The following is a 15,220-nucleotide window of genomic DNA, read 5'->3' on the forward strand; positions in this document are numbered from 1 at the left end:
GAGATTCGAATACGATTTTCCATATTTTGCCCACTGAGACATTCATTTTGGCTTTCACAGAAAAAATATCGATCTCACCCCCAGCTTCCCAGAAAAGGAAATCTTATTAAAAATATCTCCCGAGTTAAAGTAATAGATTTAGGGAAGATGTCAGTGTTGAGTGGTCAGAGAAAAGAGTTTTCTCCCAGATGGTATTTGAATTAAAGCCTCTGAATCCAGCAAAAGCTTTCACCCACGCAGCCCCTGACAAAGCCTCCTCGATGCTGGGGCTGCACTCTCCCTCTCCCCTGCGCCTCCTTCTCTTAACCACTCAATATTTTATGGTAAAAGCAAATGCTAAAGGCCACCATCCCAGAGTACGCAAAGCATCTTTGCTAAAAGCACCCCTCTAACCCTTTCTGCGTCTAAAAAATATCTTTAAAAGACCAGTTTTCCTTGTTTACTTGCGTTTCCTGCTCGCCTCTTTGCTCAGCCACATTTGATCTTGGAAAGAGCTCGAAGCTGAAATGTGTTCTTAAGGGCCAGAAGCTGTCAAGGCTTTTGGTGAGCAAGATTGATCGCGCCCAGACTTCCTTCAGAGCTTTGTTTGGAATAAAAGCAAGAAAACTGAAAAACCTCACATTTTCCAAAATAGCATCTCTACCTGTAAGATGATGCTCTGGGCTAGTAAACTAACCAAGGCTACTTCATATCTAATTTCCAACCTAAACCCTCTCTGATGACGGCCCCAGAGATGGAGTCCTGGCCTTGCTCCTTGGTCGGCCTTCCTTGTTTTCAACGTAGATTTCTCTCCCCCTCCAACCTCTCTCTCCCTGGCCATCAGAATGATTTATTTTCCTGCCACCGATGCCTGCCTGCCGGCCTGGGGGAGTCTGATCACTTGGTCCATTTCAAAGGAAGCAAAAGGAATCACCATCCTCAGGGTCTGGGGGAAAAGAGGTCCCTTCAGATCTCTTTCCCAGCCTCCCCCTCTATTTCTGGCTTGGTGGATTTTTAAAAAGTTATTATTTCGTACCTAAAGGTGTGTTATCTTTTGAACCCTCCAGCATCGTCCAAGATGCACTCAGTCTCAAGCCTCTGAATTGGAAAAAGAGAGAAAGTGAATGAGAAAGAGAACCTTCATATTCCGGGGTCGCCCTCTCTCCCTCACGGTGCTGTTTCCAGCAAGAGAACGCGGGTGCAAACATCCCCAGTGCCCAAGGAGCGGGAAGATGCGGGAGGCAGTTCGGACTGTGGGGAGCACTCGCTGAGTCTCAACCAACCTTACCCCCAACCAGAGCGACAAGGGCAAGGAGAAGGGAAAAGAAAGAGGAGCAAGCGTCTTCTCCCTCCCTGCTGCTAACTTCCAACAGACTTCCTGGAAATCGGAAATACTCACCGCACCCGAGCCCTACGGGTATGAAACCCAGAATGCCAGGAGCCGCACGCCCCTGCTCCGGGCGGCATTTCTTTGGCTGGCGGACGCCCTGGCTACAGGGGTTTGGACACTTGGACCTGGGGCTGTTGTCTCGCTTGGCACATACATCTATCTTTCTCCAGCCTCTCCTGAGAAGTTGATGGCGCAGGAAGGTCGGGAAGCTTCGAGAGCCGCCGCCTCCTGTTTTCCGCTTCCCTCCGGAGCCAGATGCAAAGCTGCCGAGGAAGAGCTGGGCTAACAATGGGCTGGCGGCTGGGGCCCGGGGGCGCGGACTCCGGGCTGGGCAATGGAGGGAGGGGGGCAAGGGGCTGCAGGAGCCGGGGGTGGGAGGAAGAGAGGGGGACAGAAGAGAGAGGGAGGGGGAGAGGGGAGAAGAGGAAGAGAAGGGAAAACAGAGGGAGGAAAACCGAGTGAGAGCGAGCAATCAGTTCTGAGATCCAGGAACTGGCTTAGAGAAGGTGGAGAGAAAAAGGGAAGAAAAGGAGGGGGAAACCCAAAAAGGAGTCTCTCTTTTCTTTCCTCTCTCTCTTTTTTCTCTCTCTCTCCATCTTTCCTTCCCTCCCTACCTCTTTCCTTTCCCTCTCTCATCTCCTTTCTCTCTCTGCTCCTTCCACCAGCCTTCGCAGAACTTATGTGGCTGGGATGCGGGGCCCACGGGTGTCAAAACTTTGAAGATTAATGGATTACTTTGTTAATGACTGCAGGCGTCAGACTGAGGTGCTTAAATGATTTGTGAGGTGCGAGGCGTCTTCCCGACAGTCCCAAACAATACGCGGAGTGTGCGGGGGAGGCAGAGGGCAGCCGCCGGCGGGACCAGGCAGCAGGCTCACACTCGCACACACTCACACACTCACACACACTCCCAGGCGCGCACACCCGATCCCCGCTGATCAGGAAGCTGGCAGGAACCGTCGCCCCCACGGCACTCACGGGCATCCCCACCCACATATATGTATTTTTGCCCTGAAAAAAGTGTAAATAAAGCCTCGCTGGCCCCCAATGAGGCGTTCCTTCCCGACTTTTTTGGATCAATCAAACAGACAGTGGCTTCTTTTGATTAAAGCCCAAATTGTCATTGGGCAGAAGCAATCATGTGACAGCCAATTCGGTCCAATTTCAACCTTGTCTCCATGAATTCAATAGTTTAATAGTAGCGCGGTCCCCATACGGCTGTAATCAGTGAATTAGAAAAAAAACACCCCAGCAGCGATCTTCTATGATAGATTTTTTTATTTCCTCCGCGCTCGCCTTTTTCCTGGGCCTTGCCCCCCCAAAGCCCCTCCAGAAGAGGGAACTTTTTCTCCGAGGGGGCTCCAAGGAGAAGGCCATGAATTACGAATTTGAGCGAGAGATTGGTTTTATCAATAGCCAGCCGTCGCTCGCTGAGTGCCTGACATCTTTTCCCCCTGTCGCTGATACATTTCAAAGTTCATCAATCAAGACCTCGACGCTTTCACACTCGACACTGATTCCTCCTCCTTTTGAGCAGACCATTCCCAGCCTGAACCCGGGCAGTCACCCTCGCCACGGCGCAGGCGGCCGCCCCAAGCCGAGCCCCGCGGGCAGCCGCGGCAGCCCTGTGCCCGCTGGCGCCCTGCAGCCGCCCGAGTACCCCTGGATGAAGGAGAAGAAGGCGGCCAAGAAAACTGCGCTGCCTCCCGCCTCGGCCTCCACCGCCACCACCGGCCCTGCCTGCCTCAGCCACAAAGGTCAGTCCAAAGACTTGGCCCCAGGTCCCCGGGAACTTCTTCCCCCTCCGGGCTGCCCCAGAGCGGTTATGGGGGGAGGGGAGCGTGGGCTGGGGGAGAAGGGGGAGAGGGAGAGATGCTTGGCTGCTTTTTCCCTGTCCCTGTGGGCTCAGGAGTGGGTTTGCTGGAGAGAGAAGGGATCTAGTGCTCCGTAATAAGACATATATGTATTTTTTTTTTTCAGGAAGGGGGGGAACTTTCCCTAACTTGTGTAATGTGGGATGATTTATTTGAGTTGGAACTGACCTCCTCTTGTCTCCTTGTCCTAGAGTTTGGCTTTTTGACAGTAATGAAGAGTGATAGATCGCTCTTGCTCAGCTAAGCAGCTGATGCATTAATTATAAATTGTGGTGTGGCTAATATAAAGTTTGCTCCCGGATGGAGAGGTTGGGGGAGCTACAGGGATTTGGTGGAGGTGAAGGAGATGGGGTCTCCCCGGGCTGGACTCCCAGGAAAGGCAGCACAATAGCTCTACTGCATCCAGGGGCGGCCATTTTGTTGCAGTTGATTTTTTTCTGCTATATTTATTATCCAGTGGAATAACCCCGCTTAGACCCTTCCACCTCCAACTGTGCGTGTGTCTCTTGTTGGTTTCCCTTTCTGCAGAATCCCTGGAAATCGCCGATGGCAGCGGCGGGGGCTCCAGGCGCCTGAGAACTGCTTACACCAACACGCAGCTTTTGGAGCTGGAAAAAGAATTTCATTTCAACAAGTATCTTTGCAGACCCCGAAGGGTGGAGATTGCAGCGCTACTGGATTTGACTGAAAGACAAGTGAAAGTGTGGTTTCAGAACCGGAGGATGAAGCACAAAAGGCAGACCCAGTGCAAGGAGAACCAAAACAGTGAGGGGAAATTTAAAAGCCTTGAGGACTCTGAGAAAGTGGAGGAGGATGAGGAAGAGAAGTCACTCTTTGAGCAAGCCCTCAGCGTCTCTGGGGCCCTTCTGGAGAGGGAAGGTTACACTTTTCAACAAAACGCCCTCTCTCAGCAGCAGGCTCCCAATGGACACAATGGCGACTCCCAAAGTTTCCCTGTTTCGCCTTTAACCAGCAATGAGAAAAATCTGAAACATTTTCAGCACCAGTCACCCACTGTTCCTAACTGCTTGTCAACAATGGGCCAGAACTGTGGCGCTGGCCTAAACAATGACAGTCCCGAGGCCCTCGAGGTCCCCTCTTTGCAGGACTTTAACGTTTTCTCCACAGATTCCTGCCTGCAACTTTCAGATGCAGTCTCGCCCAGTTTACCAGGTTCCCTCGACAGTCCCGTAGATATTTCAGCTGACAGCTTTGACTTTTTTACAGACACACTCACCACAATCGACTTGCAGCATCTGAATTACTAAAAACATTAAAGCAAAACAAAACATCACAAAACAAAAGCCCCTTTGACCAGGTGGTTTTGCCTTCTTTTATTCTGGGTGTTGATTTTTATTTTATTTTCTTCTCAACCCACCCCATTCCTCCTTTAAATGTCGAGGATTTTCTGTTCGGTGATTCCCCTCGGGAACCCAGTGTCAGAGCCATCTTATACAGATCACTTTGGAGTTTTAGTTGTTTTAAATTTAGTTCAATCATCCTTTATGTGATTTCCTGAAAGCAATACATGAGGCCTGCAAGAAAGTGATCATATAATTGTATCTTCACTTTCTTTTTATTTTTGTATTACATTAGGATGCATTGTCAAGCGTATTTTTGGTAGAATAAATTCTCCTTTGCTACAAATAGCTTTCCAATCCCCCCTCTTTCTTTATCTTCTTTTAGTTTAACTTAGTAAATAAAATTCTGGTCACACTTTAACTTCTTTTTCAATTTTAATATATTTATTAAGAGGGAATATTCAAAGTTTTCATTAATAGCAACAAGAAAGCAAGCCAGAAATTGACCTGGGCTTCTGAGAAGTGTGGTTTTTTGTTTGTTTGTTTTTTAAGAGAATAGACTTGATTTTTCAGTGCAGAGGTTCAAGCCATAGATTTGAATGGGTAATAGAAACAGGATCGGACAGCCCCTAATTCGGGCCAAGCCGAAGCTTTTGAAACTGGAGAAATAAAGTGCCTACAGAAATCCCCCACTCAGGAATGTGGAGGTTCCTGAACAAGCTACCAGTCTCTAGGTCATTAACTAAGTTATCAACATTTCATTTATTTTTACACGTTTGTTTCAAACATCTATGTTCCACCCCTCCCCCACAAATCCCCGCACATTTTCAGTGTGGTCGATTCCCAGGTGTTGACGAGTCCAGGCAAACAGACCTAAAAAATAGAAAAAAAAACAAAACAAAAATAAAACAAAAAATCATTACTAGATGGAAAATGCAATTCATTTTTCCAATCCTCTGGTTCAGTCATTCTATTATTCTTTGGGGGGGGGGGGTCAGAAAAATCAATATTTCATTCTTAAACCTGTTTACATTGCAAATAATGGATCATTAAAGCTTGGAAGTCAGGTTAGTGAGATTTAAAATGGAGTGTTCCTTCATCCTAGGTTATAAATTAACCTAGTTTAGAGAGAGAGAGAAAAGCACTTTAAATGAAATATCAATAAAATGTGATCTAGGATGTGTTATTGGGTTGTTCTGTTCTTCCCACCCCCCTTTCTTATGTCTCCCATATTTATTTTTCCCTTTCTGAGCAATGTTCTGATAGCTACTTACTTACCGTGAGAAAACCCAGTGTGTAAGCAACATGTGTGCGGGGCGGGTTGATTTACGAACCCGGCTCTTAACTGTAAAGGCTTGGAAGTGACAATGAAATCGCGATCTTTCTACATGGGTTTACTCCCCACCTTCCCTTTCACCTTCACCCCCTAAATCCCGGCAGCGGCGGAGGCGTGGAGGGGACCGTGGCCGATTTCTGGCCCCTGGCTCAGCGCGGAGCAGGGCAGCCCAGCCCCGGCCAGGGCTGCGCGGCTGCTGGGTGCGACTCGTCCTACGCTCATAAATCAAACGCTTTCTATGAATGAGAATGTCATCAAAGAGATCAATTGCAGGAACACATGCACAAATAAAAATCCTCTTACGTAGTTGCCGGGGATTCCCGTCCGAAAGCATTAAGTTAGAGGGCGTTTAGTCATAATTCATTTTTATTGCTCTTTTAAAACAACAGCTTGGCTGAGCCGCGGATGCCATGAACAGCTCCGGGACTCGGCGGCGTTCTGTGTTCTCCTGGCTCCTTCCCTTTTCAGCCTTGAAAGAGGCGCTTTGAGCCCAGCGAGCCCCTTGCAGGCGATTATTTTCATCGTAACCAAGCTCGCCTTTTCATCCACTTGCCCTGGGCGTTTAAAAAGACGTTAGCTTGACGGGGCTTTGGCCTGCAAGCCCAGCCGGCCAAGCATCTCCTTCACCGACTAATGGGCCCCAGGATTTCTGGGTGGGGGTGGGGGTGGGGTGGGGGTGGGATGGGGAAGGCATCGAGCTACGGAAGCCTACGGGCTCGAGCGCAGAGGAGGCTGCCTTTGTGAGCCGCCCGGGAGAGCTGCGCTCGCGGACACACTCAGGCAGAGCCGGCTCAGCCGCGAGAGCCGGCCTGCGGGTAGACGGACGGTCGCCAGCCGGAGTGTCTGCGGGCCTGTGTGCGAGTGCATGCATTCGACCCCAAGAAAGACACCCCACCCAGGCTGTCCCTGAAAAGAGACTAGAAGAGAAGAAGAGAGGTGGAGGGAGAGGAGCGCAGAAGCCGGGAGTTAGCGAGGAGGGCGCACGGCTGAGGTCCGGGGCGGCTTTGTGGCGGGCGCTCTGCGGCCGAGGGGGGTCACGCAAATCTGGGCCGACGAGGCCAAGAAAGGTACCGGAATGGGCTTGGGGGTGGCGGGGAGAACGTACCGATGAGAGCAGTTCGCCACACTGCCAGTATGGACTCCTCCACCCCCAACCCCTCCCTCGCAGGATCCCCTTCGCTTCCTATTCCGCCGAAGGCCTGGAACCACAAGGAAGCTGTTTCCAGGAAAGCCTCCTTGACTTTTCCCTTTTCCAGGAAGGGGGTCCCCAGGAACTGAAACTGGGGTAGGGATGAGCTTTCCTATCCTTGCTCCCTCTTAACCATGCTTGAGGATAGGTCAAAGGTCACAGAAAAATAGATTCCAAAGGAAGTGTTTGGGGCAAAAATAAAAAAATAAATAAATTTTTTTTCCTACTGAGAGAGTCCAGGGTGAAATATCTGCACGGGATTTCCCTCTTGGGGTGACAGGTCTGGGGGGAGCCTCTAAGTGGGAGAATAAAACACAGAAACCTAAAGGTAGCCTGATACAGCGGAAATATGTCTATCTCAAGCAAAATTTGGTTGTTCTAACTAGGGGAGGGGAGGTAGGCGAGGAGTAGGAATCTCAAACCCACATACAATCCTCACAATAATTTTCATCTGTCAGATTCAATGTTGTGAAAACGGTTTGAGCAAAATCTATAGGACACTGGCTGCAAAGCTTCTTGGCTGAGCTCTGAATTTCTTCCACCTAAGAATGCATCAATTCTCGGCCTCTGTTTGGCCTTTTCTCTCTACAAGCGCAGGGTTGACGCGAAACCTAATAGTAAATAGCAATTAACGACCCCATCAGTATCAGCGTAGGATAAGGATGACGGAGACCAGGACCTCTGGCTCGGGATGATGCTCAGATTTGCCCGTGCTCTCTAGGGAAAGACTTGACGACTCACAATAAGCAGCTAGACAGTAAGTTAGAAAGGGGAGGAGGTTCGTTAGGGAAGAGGAAAGGGTCCCGTCCACCATCAGCCATCTGTCCACCACCCCTCCCACCTGCCAGCCCCGATTCCCACTCCAGACGTGCAGTGCAGTAGAATGCGTGTGGGTGTGTATGCGGGGCGGGTGTTGGAGGAGGTTCTCCCATTCGTAACACAAAGTCGTTGAGCATACTCTGTTGGAGCTGTGGTTTGGCCCTTTGAGCCCTCCCCTCCCCCCCGGAGCGCACAGGCTCCTGGGTCCTGGGGACCCGGCAGATGGCCTGCAGCGCGGCCCGGCCCCTACGCTGGCCACGTCCGCTAGCGTCATCTCTCGCCCCCGCCTCCTACCCCTCAAAATCCAGCAGCGGAGTTGCTCTGGCTCCGGGAGGGTTCCTGGAGCAAAGCTGAGTGGGGAGGAGAAAGGGGCGGAGAGCGAGGGGAGAGAGAGGGCGGAGAAGAGCCTGGTCACCTAAGGCCTTTGCCCGCCAGCTAGGTTCCAGGACTCTCAAATTACAGACGCTCCTCATTGCCATGCTAATGGTAACCGAGCAGGGGGGTGGGAAGGGCGCTTCCGCGGACCCTCCGTGGAGGAGGGAAATTTCTTTTTTTGAGCTCGCCCCTCCACACCCATCCGGATTCCTCTCAGCCAGCCCTCTGCGCCCTTCCCTCTCCGCTCCGAGCTCGCAGGGCCGGTGGTTCTCTGCACTCGTCGCCCCACGGTCCCAGAGCAGGGACTGTGCAGTAAAAGCGACCCAGGAATGCGGGGCTCGCGCCGGCCTTCCATTCGGCGCGCTCCTGCCTAAGCCAGTGTACCTGCGGCTGCCCAGCGAGCTCCTGCCCCCTTACTTCTCACCCAAGAGCGCGGACAGCCCTCTGCCCTTCTCACCTCATGCCAGTTCATCTGTGCACAGCGGAGAGGGGGCGGAGGCGAGGGATGCCCTCAGCCCCCACTTCCCGCGGGGGCGGGGGAAGAGCGGAGTCGGGCACGCGCAGAAGGCAGCCTCTGCTTCTCTTCTCCCCAGTGCTCCGAATGGGCGGTTGCTGCCACCGCCGCTGCTGCGGCCGCCTGGGCTGCCTGGGGGGGCGACTGCGCGTCACCCAGACGGAGGAGCGCCGGGGATTTAAATGCCACTGAAACGGTGATCCATCACCGCCGGAGTTGGCAAACTTTCGCAGGAGGCTCAGCCATTGGCTGGCATAGTCACGTGCCCCTCCCTGGAGCCCTCCGCCCTCCGCCCCCTGTCTTGCGCACTGTACATTGATATCATTTTTCTTCTTCGGCCCCATGGAGGAAGTGAGAAAGTTGGCACGGTCACCCAGGGCTTCGCAGGACCGGGTCACTCAGTGACAGATGGACAATGCAAGAATGAGCTCCTTTCTGGAATACCCCATTCTCAGCGCAGGCGACTCGGGAACCTGCTCAGCGAGAGCCTACCCCTCCGACCATGGGATTACAACTTTCCAGTCGTGCGCAGTCAGTGCCAACAGCTGCGGCGGCGACGACCGCTTCTTAGTGGGCAGGGGTGTGCAGATTAGTCCTCCCCACCACCACCACCACCACCACCACCACCACCACCACTCCCAGCCAGCCGCCTACCAGACTCCTGGGAACCTGGGAGTGTCCTACTCTCACTCGAATTGTGGCCCAAGTTATGGCGCTCAGAACTTCGGCGCGCCTTACAGTCCCTACGCGTTAAATCAGGAAGCAGACGTAAGTGGTGGGTACCCCCCGTGCGCTCCCGCTGTTTACTCTGGAAATCTCTCATCTTCCATGGTCCAGCATCACCACCACCACCAGGGTTATGCCGGGGGCGCGATGGGCTCGCCTCAGTACATTCACCACTCATATGGACAAGAGCATCAGAACCTGGCACTGGCCACGTATAATAACTCCTTGTCCCCTCTCCACGCCAGCCACCAAGAAGCCTGTCGCTCCCCTGCGTCGGAGACATCTTCTCCAGCTCAGACCTTTGACTGGATGAAAGTCAAAAGAAACCCTCCCAAAACAGGTCAGTTCTCATTTACTCCCGGCCGGTGGATGCTCTTTGATGATTCTGGGAGGAGCTGCTATGTTCAGTTTCCAAGGAAAATTAATAATGATTTTTTAAAAAAGTTCTTGCTAGCTGCAAGTGTTGTAGGGCGTGGGGAAATTGCCCAGATGTGTTGGGGCAAAAGAGCTTCTAGAACACGTGTTTCCAAGGGGGCCGGTTTTTAGAGGATTTGGAAGTAGGAAGGCGGGGGTATTCTGCGAATATCTCCAGGCTTCATTAATCACCCTTCTGACTACGCTAATGTTTGACTTCAGGTTAACACTTTGCACTTCATCACTCACCCTTGTGTTGAGTTCTTGATCTCCCTTTACCTGAATGTTGCTCTGAAACATGTAAGAGATAAATGTTCCTCATACCAATATAAAATTTTTTGCCTTTTTCCTTTATCACTTCACACCCTGTCCACAGGGAAGGTTGGAGAATACGGCTACGTGGGTCAACCCAGTGCGGTGCGTACCAACTTCACCACCAAGCAGCTGACCGAGCTGGAGAAGGAGTTCCACTTCAACAAGTACCTGACGCGTGCCCGCAGGGTGGAAATCGCTGCATCCCTGCAGCTCAATGAGACCCAGGTGAAGATCTGGTTCCAAAACCGCCGGATGAAGCAGAAGAAGCGAGAGAAGGAAGGCCTCTTGCCCATCTCTCCGGCTACCCCTCCGGGAAGCGACGAGAAGGCCGAGGAATCTTCGGAGAAATCAAGCTCCTCTCCCTGCGTTCCCTCCCCGGGATCTTCTACCTCAGACACTCTGACTACCTCTCACTGAGGCGGAAGCCCTAACCTAAGCCTCCACAGTCCAGGCTTCTGCTTGGGCTGGGACCTTTTACTCAAAGCACATTCTTAGCTTATCTTCCTTTCCATTTACAGTCTCTCTCGTCCTTTCTGATCCAATCTGGGGAGCTCCTGGCCAGGTTAATGTGTTTCCAGAGAATTCTGGACCAGAGACTTGGTGGGAGATTAAGTCCTTAATGCAGGTGGGGTTCCAGCATCAATTTTCTGATGGCCCCTAAAATCCCTCCCCTCTTTTAAGAATATTTCCAGGAACCTACTGTTCCTTTCAAATGTTTTTTGGAAAGTAGTCCCCTTTGCCAGCAGAAACATGCTAGAGGAAGGCCTCTCATCTTTTATCTATCGTTATCTTTACAGTTGTCCCCTACCCTGACCTTAAAAGTAGGAAAGAGAGGAACGAATCCAGGAGCTCATGAAGAATAGATGCACTATGAGTGTGTTTACACAATTCATCCCTTAATTTAATTGTTTCATGTGTGTGAGTTTGCTGGTTGTAAATACTTTGAGAGATATATCTTTATACAGATTTTCTAGAAATGTTTAGTTTAAGTAACTCAAACAGGGTGGGCAACCTCTCAAAGCTGGTACAATTTTTATAAGTGATTATAGGTAAAAGAATAAATTCCCTCACTGAAATCAAATCAGATGCCTCAGAGGGTAGCCTCAATTTGTTCTCTCAGTGAGTTAAGAAGGTCTGCAGAGCACAAGGTTCAGAAACCCAGCTTCCTGTATTCTTTTCCCCTCCCTACCCCTTTCTTACTTCCTGGTCACCTTCCATTTAAATTTTGTGCTGAATTATTCTGAACCTAAAGGTATCATTCAAGCCAGCTTCTTCCTTCCACAGTTACTATAGCTGAATATGATATATTTTCAGCTCAATTGTTATGTGATGGATGGCACAATGAATGTATATTTTGTGTGATTCGTGAATAGTCTTTTGCATGTCGCACAATGTTTTGATGTTCCTGAAGTACCACACTGAGTTCTATCAGTTATCTTTTGTGAGCCTATGATTTCCCTACTTTCTGTACAATCATGAATAGCTCTGAGATCCTGGAGTGATGTGGTCCAGAGCAGAGTTTACGGGTCTTAAGATGTCTGTTAATAAAATATATTCAAGTTTCAGGTATGCTTAAGTGTCATTGTATTTGGCTGGGATATAATTTCTTGATTCCTACAAAGTTGGGGGAAGGGGAGAAAGTATACATTTTCTGAGAAGTGGGCCTTTTCTTTAATAAAAGTGAATGCTTTCCATTTTCATGTAGCTGAAGCGTCTCCATGAGTGTAATTTCACTAGATTCTGGTATGACACCTTACCGATGTCTATTTAATAGGTCGGCTTTCTTTAAAATAACAACTGCTTCTTTATTATAATCAAAATTTATAATGATAAAGAATGGTGAGGAAATTTAAGAAGCAGCTCTATTTCTGAAACAAACATGGATACTTCCTGGGTCAAGTGCTAACCTTTTCACCTCCAACTGACTGTTGACATATATATAAACAGAACCCCCCTTCAAAAGTTGAAACTGTCTTCAGTCAGTCTTTCTTCACATCAGTGAACCAAGAACTAAGCAATTCTCATTTAATTAGCTCCAGTATAATGCTGTTGTAAGGATGGGGTCCTCATTCCACCTGTCTTCTTTCTGTATTGCCATGCAATGTTCCAATATATTCCACCCTTTAAATTGATTGTGGTCTCTTTTCAGTGAACCCTTGTACCCCTCCCCCATTCCTCTTGTCAACATCCATCCCTTTCTGCTGCTCCCTCTTTCCATCTCTGGGTTGTCTCATTTCTTTCAGATTCAACTTTGATTTCATAACCATTGTGACTGTAGTGGATCCACAGTTCTAATTTCATACCAAATAACCCAGAAAAAGTTTTTAGTCTCTTTTCTGGGCTCAACAGTTTCTTCCAGGTGAACTTGCCCCCTCACTCCCCCCGTTTTTCAATTTCCAGATTGCTTCAACTCTGGCATCTGTCTGCTCTCAGAGGAAGCCAAGCAAATGAAAGCATTCCAAGTGCTCTCCTTCAGACCCCTTACTACTTTTCCTTTACTTTCACACATTTTTGGGGCTCTAATTTAGTTCCAAAAGTAGAGCAGAAAATTTACAGCATCACAGACAAATACAGACATACGACTTCCTTCCTCGCCAAAGGGTGTTCTACAAAAGGACAGGATGGGGACCCTACAAAACTTTGGAGTTTGCAGGCATCCTAGAGCACCAGTGAGATTTCCTGCACTTCCCTGTCAAAGGCAGCAAGCCTGGACTCTGCAGGCTAAGTTGCTGCGGCCATATCAAGGGCACAGGCACCCTCCCCCTTGGCTGCTGGATGCTGAGGATGCCTCTAAAAAATTCAAGTGGATACAGAAGAACATCAAAGACGGCTAACTCTTTCTTTCATTCCCCCGCCTGGCCTTATACTCTATCTTTTGTTTATTAGTGTAAGGCCACAAAGCAAAACAGATGGCTGATTTCCAAATACTTTAATGTGCTAAAGTGTAATTTGCATGCCACTGCTGAGATTTCAATATCTAAAAGCAGGGACCGACTGGCTGGAATCCCGGAGATTCCAATCTTCAAGGTGCTGGTTTTAATGTAGCTGAGAGGAGAACGGTAAATTATGGCAAACATCCTAAACCTTCTCTAGGTCATGGAATAAATCAGTTAACAAGCAATGCATTTAGGAAGCATTAATATACCTTTCAACAAGGAAAACATTTGTATCTTTTTAGCTGTCCCAATCGATTAAATCAAAGGCGCTTAACACATCCGATTTCAAGGTCTTTTTTTTTCTGTTGGTCTCTGAGGAGAACAGTGAACACCTTGAAAAATGACAGTAATGGTATTTGAAACAACATAAAGAGGGAAACAGAAATTAAAATTTTACTGATAATTTTAAAAAGGAGAAGAAGCTCAATTAGGGACCTGGGATAACTGCGAGATAAAATTCCAGTTTTCAAATGCTTTTTCCTTGCTACCCCCGCCTTGATCCAACATACTCTTGAAATGTGGGGTGTCCCCAATCTAGGCTGAATTGAGATCTTGCTGTGGCACTGAAGTTTACTTTTGGAAGCTATTCAGATGCGGTGGTGTTTTCCTCTGGGGCAATCAGATTCAAACCGATCAATATTTACTCAGTCTGAAAGGGTTGTTGAAAAGGCTGCTAACAACAAACTGCTTAGCCGCTCACCCCTGTTTAATCTCAGGTTCACCGAAAGTTCAAGAAGAGATGAATGCAGTGATGGGTCACTGTAGAATGAGTCCCAGCGGTTTATCTGAGCTCTCTGCTAAAGGCAACAATTATAGTTCCATCCCTCTTTGGGAAAGGGGCAACTTTCCTATTATTCTTTTGCTAAACAGTGTTTACTAGAAACTTAAAACACTTTCCTCTCCCTCTTGGTGTTTTATCTTTTTTTGGAAGCTTCCAGCTGCCCTTTTCCTGCCCCCTGCTCCAGCTTTCTGAAAATCCACTAGGTTTCATTTTACTTACAATAAATAACATTGAATATTTAAAAAACGTTAAGTTAGCCTGACAGAAGATATACGATTTTATTGAGATGCCCCAAGCTATGAAATGAAACTCTTTTGGCCATTAGTTTATCTTTTTTGCCAAAGTACAGGGCAAGATTGACTTGAAATCCATTTGTGTTTGAGTAACATCAACCACTAGAGCCCCAATATCCATCTGAGATGGTTGTTCAGACAGGATGGGGAGGGAAAGGTAGCAGGAACTGGCTTGTGCAAAAGTAAATAACTCAGGTGGAAAGCCAACTTTAAAATTTTACAACCTCCTACTGCATGAACTACTGAAAGACGAAAAAAGAAGAGTCTAGGAAGCCAGTGGGGAATGGCAGGAAGAAGCTGCTAGACACTGAAGCTAATTGCTACAGCTCTTCAGAGGTCAAAGTTCATGTAATCACTGCATAAATGCATACTAAATAGGGATTTATGAAGCTTTTCTGATGGCTGAGCACGCCTATGGAAAACGGTCATCACTGTTCATGTTTCTTAAGAATAATCATTCTTGAAGCAGAAGCTCTTGACTTTGAGTCTTTACTATTTTGAAAGACAGGCAACCCTTCTGTTTTAAAATTTCAAAATTGGTGCATGAACAGCATCTTTCTTCATTTTGAATGGGACTGTAAAATATCTCTCTCACTCTTAGAAATGCTATAGCTTTTTCAATACACACAAGAATTCAAGATAGCATGTCCCTATCTGATAAGCTACTCACTGGATGGCTAACTTTCCTGACTCTCCTGTAGATAAATCTACTTTGTGCCTCCATATCTGAGAGCTCACAAAAGCCCTGGCTTAGAACTCACTGTACCTAAATGAACTGCATTCGTAGAGGCCCATCTACCCAACTTCTCTCATTTAATGGATCAGGAAGGCAATCCACCCAGAGATGAATTAATTTGACTGAGACACACTGTTAGTACTCTCCCTATATAAAACCCAGAAGGCTTAGAAACTGAGTCAAGAACTCAGATCCTGATTTGATTTTTTGTACCCACTTGCTCCTTATTTGTTTACTTTTTT

The 15,220-nt window shown here is 48.4% G+C and overlaps 2 protein-coding genes and 1 long non-coding RNA gene across 3 annotated transcripts; 2 read left to right on the forward strand and 1 right to left on the reverse strand.

The window, feature by feature from the left end:
- Positions 1–218: 218 nt before the first annotated feature.
- Positions 219–4,965, forward strand: HOXA2 (homeobox A2). The gene is made up of 2 exons (XM_004484803.5): positions 219–3,126; positions 3,772–4,965. Exons 1-2 carry the CDS (start codon positions 2,634–2,636, stop codon positions 4,509–4,511), a joined length of 1,233 nt encoding a protein of 410 aa, XP_004484860.1. The 5' UTR covers positions 219–2,633; the 3' UTR covers positions 4,512–4,965.
- Positions 4,966–4,977: 12 nt separating this feature from the next.
- On the reverse strand, positions 4,978–8,988 carry LOC111762248 (uncharacterized). The gene is made up of 2 exons (XR_002795412.2): positions 8,721–8,988; positions 4,978–5,417 (listed from the first exon to the last, which is right to left on the reverse strand). It is a non-coding gene; the product is annotated as an uncharacterized lncRNA (long non-coding RNA).
- Positions 8,956–11,797, forward strand: HOXA1 (homeobox A1). The gene is made up of 2 exons (XM_004484802.3): positions 8,956–9,843; positions 10,294–11,797. The coding sequence occupies exons 1-2, from the start codon at positions 9,186–9,188 to the stop codon at positions 10,647–10,649; spliced, it is 1,014 nt and encodes a 337-aa protein (XP_004484859.2). The 5' UTR covers positions 8,956–9,185; the 3' UTR covers positions 10,650–11,797.
- The last annotated feature ends 3,423 nt before the right edge of the window (positions 11,798–15,220 follow it).

The sequence above is a fragment of the Dasypus novemcinctus genome, chromosome 5 (genome assembly GCF_030445035.2).
Source record: "Dasypus novemcinctus isolate mDasNov1 chromosome 5, mDasNov1.1.hap2, whole genome shotgun sequence".
NCBI lineage: Eukaryota > Metazoa > Chordata > Mammalia > Cingulata > Dasypodidae > Dasypus > Dasypus novemcinctus.

Excerpts from the sequence above, each read along its gene's own strand:
- HOXA2 (XM_004484803.5), top strand. The coding sequence starts at position 2,634 with ATGATAGATTTTTTTATTTCCTCCGCGCTCGCCTTTTTCCTGGGCCTT. Across the intron at positions 3,127-3,771 it reads TGCCTGCCTCAGCCACAAAG|AATCCCTGGAAATCGCCGAT; the intron begins GTCAGTCCAAAG and ends CCCTTTCTGCAG.
- HOXA1 (XM_004484802.3), top strand. The coding sequence starts at position 9,186 with ATGGACAATGCAAGAATGAGCTCCTTTCTGGAATACCCCATTCTCAGC. Across the intron at positions 9,844-10,293 it reads AAGAAACCCTCCCAAAACAG|GGAAGGTTGGAGAATACGGC; the intron begins GTCAGTTCTCAT and ends CCCTGTCCACAG.